This window comes from Phaethon lepturus, unplaced genomic scaffold, assembly GCF_000687285.1.
Source record: "Phaethon lepturus isolate BGI_N335 unplaced genomic scaffold, ASM68728v1 scaffold19076, whole genome shotgun sequence".
Classification (NCBI taxonomy): Eukaryota; Metazoa; Chordata; class Aves; order Phaethontiformes; family Phaethontidae; genus Phaethon; species Phaethon lepturus.
The window spans coordinates 432-9,702 of NW_010545779.1; the positions used below are offsets into that span (position 1 = coordinate 432).

At 49.7% G+C, this 9,271-nt stretch overlaps 1 protein-coding gene across 1 annotated transcript in view; it reads left to right on the forward strand.

The window, feature by feature from the left end:
• Window positions 1-3,578: 3,578 nt before the first annotated feature.
• The window catches only part of PIGR (polymeric immunoglobulin receptor), a 6,852-nt gene continuing 1,159 nt past the window's right edge, over window positions 3,579-9,271 (forward strand). Inside the window, 10 exon segments of the mRNA XM_010289074.1 lie at window positions 3,579-3,664; window positions 3,884-4,209; window positions 4,906-5,235; window positions 5,850-6,173; window positions 6,638-6,952; window positions 7,923-7,996; window positions 7,998-8,067; window positions 8,597-8,617; window positions 8,620-8,715; window positions 9,033-9,158. Coding sequence (XP_010287376.1) covers window positions 3,579-3,664; window positions 3,884-4,209; window positions 4,906-5,235; window positions 5,850-6,173; window positions 6,638-6,952; window positions 7,923-7,996; window positions 7,998-8,067; window positions 8,597-8,617; window positions 8,620-8,715; window positions 9,033-9,158 — 1,768 coding nt within the window.

Here is a 9,271-nt window from a genome sequence, read left to right on the forward strand (position 1 = left end):
TCCAGCGTCCGTCAGTCCGTGGCGAGACCACGGTCTCACACGCTCGGTCCTTCCTACTCAGAGAGCGTCCAGAAATCCAACGCGGGCACCCAGACACGCTGGTCAGTGCCTGCAAGAGGGGAAGCAGGAGATGTGGACATGAGCAGAGGGGAACCCAGTGTGGGAACGGAGTCCAAACCAGCCACGTCATGCAGCCCCCAGGCAAAAACGGTGGAGCATCATCAGCCATCTGCAAAGTCAGTGCAACTCTTCCCATACAGGGTGACCATATGCAGCTTCTGCTGGAAAGTTTTGGGAGCGCCGCACGAGCTCATGCTTCATGCCAGTCACCAGACCCCACCAGGACTTAAGGAAACCCTCAGGACCGGTCATGGCATCACTGCCTAGGGCAGATTTTTGCACCTTCCTCTGAAGCAGCTGGGGCTGCCAGGTACAGAGGGCACATACTGATACAGAGCTGACCCTCCCGAGGTCCAGGACCCAGGGACTGTGTTGGGTTTACACATGCCCCTGATACGTCTGTATATGAAGCCCAAAATAAAGCTTTGCCTCCACTGCCAGCTCCAGGAAAGATTTCACCAATACATAACAAAGGACCACTATTTTTCCACCTTCCTTTGCTCCTGAAAAGTTAGGATAGACCGGTGAGAAGCTGCCGCTGAGTACAGGCTGGCACAGGCACTTCACCCTCCCCAGCACTGGGGCTTCAGCAGGCAGCGTCCCCGGGCACGCAGCAGGGCAGGAGCACCGCAGACCTGCCAGCACACTTCTCATGAGCTTGCTTCCCAGCTGCTCTGGAGATAGCATACGTGGCATTTCCCTCCTGGTTTCAAGCCTCTCGACTCTGCTATACCCCCCCGCCAACATTTGCTCTCCCATCTCCTCTCTCCTTCCAACTCCCCTCCATCTGCAGAAGCATCAATACAAACCACTTGCACAGACACTTACTTGCGCTCCCTTTCATCCGAGCTCGGCAGCCTTTTCTCCTCCCTGGAGCTCTGAGGTTTGCACCTTGTGCTATGACTAGAGACAGCAAATTCAGCAGCAAATGTTCTTTGAAAGCAAGAAGGAACTAGAGCTCTTCTACCAAGAGTTTGATGAAGTTCTCCTCCAGCATCTCAACCAGCGCTTGCTCCTTGCAGGGTGACCAGCAAAGCTCGTTTGCATCATTTCTCTGGGCTAGGAAGCATCACCCTCGAGCAAACGTGCTGCTGGCAGCAGAGAGGGGGTTTCCAGCCATCCAGCTCAGTGGATCAGCATGGAAGTACAGCACAGATTTTTACGTAAGCAGTGGCTGTGCTTGCTCAGACTTGCTCTACATGGGAGTTTTCTCCATTCAGTGAGTGGGGGAAGGTTTTAACAGCATCTGAGAAAACACGACTAGAGGCAAATTGCAGCTGTTGGTCATGCAAGCACACAGGAACCGCTGTTCTTGTGCAGGCACGAGTGTACACGTGTCCTCAGAGAGAGAGATGTAAAAATTCTTTCCTGCTCTAGCATGTATATGAAGAACCTGATGCCACCACTCTTGCACACATCTTTCCGGACACAGCTATTTCTTTATCAAAAGAGGTCTTGCTAATCCTTCCCCGCCTGACAACACAGTGTCGTCAGGAACCCTGAAGTAGCAGATTGCTTTGGGAAGGAATCAGACTAACAGATTATTCAAATTTTGCCAAGAAGGGGAAAGCTGAACTGAGGTCGTGCTTGCACTGCAGAGCAAGCGGTGGAAGGCAGCGAGGTGACCATCAGCCAGAGGAACTGCTGTTAGCAAGGGGCAAATACCAAGGCCCTTTTTGTGCCGTATTGTTTGCTTTCTGCAGAATATGTTATGTTTGCCTTACTGGCTACTTCTGCAATATGTATGAAAGAAAATTTTTCATGCTCAGTGAGTTAATTATTAGCCATGGACAAGTGGCCACTGAGCAATTAAAAGTCACAATACAAGGAAGAAAGCATAACAGAACACCTTTCATCTTATCACGGAAATAAAAGCCTTTTTCTTCTACCGGGAATTACCCTTAATAAAATTTTGTCACTTGACGCCCTGAAATCAAGTTCCTCTGAATGTTTATAAAGACTTTACTTGGCACGTATAATTTTCTCTAGAATGTGGAGTACACGAATAGATCAACAGCCGTGCTCAGGAAATGCACATTCCCACCACTGCACCACGCAGTGTCCAACAACACGCTCAGTTCAGGCCAAAGAAAATGGTTTAGAGAATTAAGAGCCTTGGCTTGTTCTGAGCCATCACTCAGTCCAAAACAAGGGGAAGGTAAAAAATATTCATCCTGAAGACTATGGACACATTTCAAGAGACACAGAGTTTGGTTTGGCATTCCCCAATAGCCATCATTGAGTCCTGGCCAAAGGTTAATTTTGGTGCAGTAGATTTGGGATATACAGGTAGGACAGTGCTTTACTTGGTTTAAGTCGGATTCTTGGAGGCATGGGCAGTGGGGGGTAAATCCCTGCATCTCACTAACTTTACCAGCAGCTGAGGAAACAAAAAAAAAGTAGAGATGAAAATATTACCTTTCTTCTCTTTTGCATGTCCTTGAAAAGATCAGGGAAAAGAAGAGCAGTAATTAAATACAAGGCTTCACACAGGAACCCTGCTCTATGACATAAGGAAGGAATTTGTACATAAGGAAGAAATTTTTGCAGTGAGGGTGGTAAGACACTGGAACAGGTTGCCCAGAAAAGTTGTAGATACCATCAGTGGGAGTGTTCAAGGTCAGGTTAATGGGGCTTTGAGCAACATGACCTACTGAAAGGTGCCCCTGCCCATGGCAGGGGGCTTGGACTAGATGATCTTCAGAGGCCTTTTCCAAACCAAACCATCCTGTGGCAGCAGGTTTTCCCAAGGAGTGGTTTTGGCACTCAGGTTCACAAGTGAACAAGCCTGCCTTCCACTGCATGAATAAGATTGAAAGAAAATATGACCCCAGCTATTAACTGATAGAAGCAGCATTATCTCCTGGCAAGGGTCAAGTGAGCAGTTGAGCTCTGGGCTGCCACCTGACACTGATGCCTGCCAGGGCTCAGCGGCTTTTGGACCATTTTTGGACTTCAGCCTTGTGATGGGCCGTTCTGATTTACAGGTATAGAACCAGATACCATTTCTGATTTTGAATCAAGTCTCTTCTGCTTTGGCCAAAATTGCTTTTTATGCTGTGCACATTGCCACTGTTGCCTGCCCAAGGGACATTGTCCCCGGGCCACTCTGCTCCGACGGACACATTGGTGGCTTGGAGGCATTGCATTAACTGAGTTTGTCATAAGAACTCCCCTCATTTTACATGAGGGGAGGCTGGGGTGCTGGGATGAGACCCACGGGCAGTCACGATGCCATGCAGCACCACAGGCAAGAGCAGAGGTATCACCTCCCTCTTTCCCATTCAACTGCTCAACAAAAGTGATTAAGTTCTGTATTTCTCTCTAGCTCAAGTAGCCACAACCTTCATATCCTCCAGGCACGAGGATTATTAAGATGACTTGACCATTTAACTTAATAATTTTGCAGATGTGACTACCCACCAGCTTCTGTGCCTTTTCCAGGGAATGCCAGAAAAATGACTTTACTAGTGTCTATCTTCCTGCTCGCCTTCCTCCCAGCTGAATCCGCAAGCAGCAGATACCCCCCCAAGGCAGCAAGTAAGTGTAACCTGTCTGGGGCAGAGGTGTTTATGGGTGGCCTAAGACCAGAGGTGGCATTACTAAGGGGGAAGCCGGGTTCAGGGAGTGTCTCTACCCCCCGTCATTGCCCACCACTGGGTCTGTGCTTGCCCCGCTGCGCCCGACCTGCTCTGCAGTCCCCTTGGGTTGCGTAGCGCAGCTGACATTCACAGCCAACATGTTTTCCTCCTGCAGTCGCAAGCCCGGTGTTCGGACCTCGGCAGGTATACGGTCTGCTCAATGGGACGGTTACCGTGAAATGCTTTTACCCTCCCACCCGTGTGAACAGACACGACAGAAAGTATTGGTGCAGGGAGTCGGCCACGGGCTGCATGACCGTTGTCTCCACCAGCGGCTACACTGCTCCAGGCTACCAAGGCAGACCCTTCATCACTGACTATCCACAGGCGGAAAACTTCCAGATTAACCTCTCCGAGCTTACAATGGCAGACGCAGGCACCTACCAGTGCGGTATTGGCATCAATGGCAGAGGGCTTTCCCATAAAGTCAGTCTGGATGTTTATAAAGGTAATTACAGTCTTGGGGCTCCTTAAAGTATTATTTTCTTTTACTTTTTTCCCCCCTTTTTAATAAGGTTCCACAGATAGTCTGTACAGTGTCTAAGAGCTCAAGATGGTCCATGCTTTCAGGAAACAGGAGGTTTGATTTTCCCCTGTGCTCACAGAGAATTAATTTTTTGACCAAAAATCTGGCATAAAAATCAGATTAAATGAACCACATCTTAAGGTCGCAAACATTGCTTAGAAACTGCTGACCTCGGCCACCGGAGCCTAGAGAGATGCAGTCAGAGGGCAGAACCGCCCGTCACTCCGACGTACCCTGCAACCCACGGCTGAGGCTGCGCGAGGCAAGCCTGTGCACAAGCCCACGAGATGCAGGATGGCACCGCGCTGCTGGGCAAGGCCCAGGCTGCAGAGCACGGTGCGGACTTGTGGCACGGCCCCGGGCAAGAAGGCTCTTGGGAGAAGCCCCACCATAGAGCAGGCAGCGATAGAGCACAGAGACCTCAGTCCCAAAACGTGCGACAGACATGGGACACAGCTGGACAGACCGTGCTCTGACCAGGAGCGGCACGTGACCACGTATTATAGCAAAGTACAGAGGAACCCTATGCTAAAAAAAGCCTTCCAACGTACGGGGGAGTCACACACGGTTCCCAACAGAGCAGGCGGTAGACGCTGACTGGTGTCTCTGTACGCACAGGTCCACACGTACCCGAGGGAGCTGAGCTCTTCTACGTGAAGCTGCACAGCACTTTGACCATGTCCTGCAGCTTCAGCAAGGAGAATGAGAGCATGAGGAAATTCTTGTGCAAGATGGAGAAAAGCGGCTGCCGTGAAATTGTCGATAGTCACGGGAAAGTTGATGCGGATTACAGAGGGCGAGTTCTGCTGAGCAACGACGAGTCTCCAGGCTCCTTCAGAATCGTGATGACTCACATGGGCTGGGAGGACTCTGGCTTGTACCTGTGCGGGGTCGGCTCCTATGGGGAGGACGGAGAAACAAAGGAGCTGGACGTGCATGTCTATGAGGGTAAGCTATTCCCGGTGCTTTTTCCCTTCATCTCTGCTTCTCTTCAGAAGCGTAACGAGCAGTCTCACTTTATTTAACAAGAACTTTGATTTCCCTTTGCAGAGTGCCATTATCCTATCCTCTCATCTAGATACATCTTTCTATTCATTTAGCTATCTGCAACATACTAAACCATCACTAATAAAGCTTGTATCAAGACTTACTTTCCCAGCAGTGGCTAGCTATCTTCCCCAGTCTGGCCAGCCCAACTTCAGAAGGCAAATTCTGCCTACCAGTTTGAGACAAGCAAACTGTCTCTTCAAGTCTTAATTCCTTAAATCTCAAAATGGCAGATGTAGAAAGGAGAAGATCTGCCCCTCCCCTAGCAAAGGGAGCAAAACTTTGAAATGTTACCACGCAAAAACAACAACAAAAGAAAAAGAAAGTCCTGACAGACACTTTAGGGCCAATTCCCAGCAGTGCAAGGACAGTCTCCTACTGTCTGCACCCCTGAGCTTCACTTAGCCTTGCTTTAGCCAAAACAGTTCTGTTTGATCTGATAATATTCTCTTGGGAGAGTGCCACATGGGCAAAAGTTAGACATGTATAGCTGCTCATTTCATTTTTATCTCCAGAGACAAATGTTCCTCAAGGAAAGCCCACAATAATTGGAGTAAATGGAAGTTCAGCAACTTTTGAATGCAACTATGAGCCTCTAAAACGGTCCTTAGTGAAGTACTGGTGCAAGTGGAGACAGAATGGGTGTGCTCGGATCATAGACAACTCCGGGTATGTGGCACGCTTGTATGAAGGAAGAGTGGCCATGTACGATACTCCGAATAACAAGACGATCACCATCATCCTGACCCAGCTGAAGGGCAGTGACGAAGGCTATTACTGGTGCATGACAAACGAGGAGAAGGAGCAGCAATCATCAACTGAGCTGAAGATCATAGACGGTACGAGCTCACACGCTGGCAATTCTCTGCCTGCTCAGTAGGTACAAAACAACCTCCTAAGCACCCAAAGGAGCAGATCTGGCTTTTCAGGAAGAGATGAGAGGTCCAACTCTGACCTTTTATCTCATAAGGTGAAACATTGTGCCAATCCCAATACCACACCCCGGTAGCTTTAAAATGGAAACACAAGCTTTCAGTTTTATGGGAAAGTGTTCACAAAACTTCCTCATGCAAGCATTTCTTAAGCCTTGCAAAAAAAAAAAAAAAAAAAAAAACAAACACCCAGCTTCCACTCAGAAATGCGTATACCGCATCCTTAACATTAATTCAGCAATGTAAGGAGCACTTTCCCTCAAAGATACATCTCCTGCTTTGCCATCTCTGGCAGCACCGCTACCTGTCGGCTGCCATTCCCACCACTGAAACCACTAACATCAGCCTTGATGTTCTCTTTGCCCTCACAGGAGAACCTGGACTGAAGGGAAAGAAGGAAGTGAACGCACAAGTGGGTTCACAGGTCGATTTAACTTGCTCTTACCCCTGCAAGTACTACTCCTACCAAAAGTACTGGTGCAGGTGGAGCAGCACCAGCTGCACCCCCATGCCCGCTTCTGACCAGAGGCAGCCGGGGCCGGGCGTTGCCTGTGACGCTGACAACAAGACGGTTATCCTAAGCTTTGACTCGGTGACGAAGGAAGACCAAGGGTGGTACTGGTGTGGAGTGAAGCGTGATGGCCTCTTCGGGGAAACCATGGCAGTCTACCTGCGGGTGACTGAAGGTGAGCTCCAAGGCAAAGGCGGGCAGGAGCTTTCTCCTCCCGGCAGAATCGTGCCGTCTCCTGCTGGGAGAAGAGTCCTCTCCATAGCCACTAGGCTGCAGCACCACAAAACAGAAGTGCTGTCGTCCCGGCAGCCTCCCAGACCGGCTGCCGAGATCACCCCGGTGCTGCACAGCTTGTCATAGGTGTTTGCATCCACTCGCTGGCTTCTGCTCCCCAGCCATGAAAAAACCCACTGGTCTAAAAATCTCTTCCTTCCACCCAGTTTTACTTTTTAAACCCTGTCCTTACAAATTGTTGCTATTATAATTCGTAGCATCATTTAGATTAAGCAACATCTGACACCTGTCAGGTGAAGGGCTGCATGTAGTTCAGAGATGCATCTTGCTCCAGGGAGATTATTATCTTAATAAACAGGAAAACAGTAGGCAGCAGGAAAGGAAGGGCTATCCCCAGCTCTCCTGGGAGAGCAAAGGGGCTTAAGATTCAACTTGGTGCAGTATTCTGGAGTTAAGATGTTTTTCTCAGTAAGGAATATTGTTAGAAGCAGAGCAGAGAAAAAGCATAGCACTAGATATCCCACGCGCAACCGTCTTAAGTGGATGGTAGTCAAAGCAAAAGCAGGTAGAGAGAAACAACCTCATTTCACTGTCTTTGGTAGGCAAAGAGCTAGAAAGAAAAGCAAGCCAAGTATTCAAAAATCTGTTCTGGAAATACCAGAGGCAGAACTTACAAACGCAAGATATTTTTCAAAAATATATAGGCAGAGGGAGCCTACTTGAGATTTTTTGCTAATAAATTAGTTGGAGTAAGATTATTCCAGATCTCCCAACCCCATTTTAAAGAGCCTCTCATGTACAGCCAAAACCCGCTGCAGTTCCACATGCACCAAATACAGCCAACTAGTTTTTCTGACACCACCTCCGTGCTCCTGCCCACACGACTAACCACCCTTCTTCCCGGGATGCAGGAAGCGGTGCTGACCGCAGCCTAGAGCCCCTGGACATCGATGCCCCCAGCGATGCCAAGGCCCCCAGCCCTGCCCAGGACGGCTTTATTCCCCAAGGAAGAGCCTACAGCGACGCTGAGGTGCAAAGCGCAGCTGCCTCGGAAAGGTTAGTTCTCTCCAAGCCTCTGTCATTCATCACTTTTGTGACGTTTCTATTAACCCATTGTTGGTACGGTGTTTGCACACCGTGTGTGTGGTTTAGCAACAAAGAAATTCTTGTCCCCAAAGAACTTAGCTCAAAACATCATAGGAAAAGAAGCAAAAAGTTACCGCAAAAGGCAAGATGTCTTGAAGCCCAAGTAAGAAAATACAGTCTCAGAAGGGAACAATTAGAGATTCCAGGTACAGAAGAACTAATTGAAAATACTTCTGTCAAGGTTAGAGAGCTTTCTTTCACACATTTATAACCCAGCTGCTGATGTAGCTGGTTTGGCACAGCCTCTGTCCCACATTTGTATTTGTTCCCCTGTGATGTGCTGGGATCCAGTTCATCAGTCGAATTGCATCACACTCAGATGTACCATCCTATATACACATTTTAGACTGCTGGAAATTCATGTACATTATTCAGTCTTGAATAATTAAAAAAAAAATGCATTTCACAGCTTAATGATACACCTTTCCCTCCATTCCAGCTCTGACCAAAGCCATGGCCCCAGTATACTCGTTTTAGTCCTGGGCCCTGTTGGTGCTGTGCTCCTGATCCTCGTGACGGCTTTTGCCGTCTTTAAATACAGGCAGCTGAAGAGATCTGGTGAGTCCTCGCCTTTTCTGGTCTCTTAAGAAGTGTCAGCAATATTAAGGCAATATTTCGTGCACGCGGGCGTCTCTGCCGGGCTGAGCTGCTGCCCCGGGACCCGCCAGGAAGGGACCCTGCTTCTGCCCCTGACATCACCCGTACGGCTCCGACACCCAGCGTACAGGGTGCCCGGGCTGCGACAGAGACCACCCCTCTGGGGGCTTTGCACGTGCCATCGCACGGCGTCTCCTCGCAGAGGTGGTCCGGACGCCGAGGCGCTCGCCCCGGCCCTGAGCAAGCGTGCGGGGTATCTGTCTGCTCCCTCTTAACAGACCTGGTGTCCGTCGGGAGCTACAGGACGAACATCAGCATGTCGGACTTCGACAGCGTGAAGGAGTACGGCGCAAGCAATAACGCCTGCGCGAAAGAGAGCCAGGAGACGCGCATGGGAGGGGACGGTAGGTGCAGACGGGTGGGCTTGCTCTCCCTCCCCAGCCCCGGGGCGAGGGGCTTGCAGAGGGACCCTACAAAAGCCACAGCCCGCCCGCCCACGGCCCCCGCGCCCTAACGC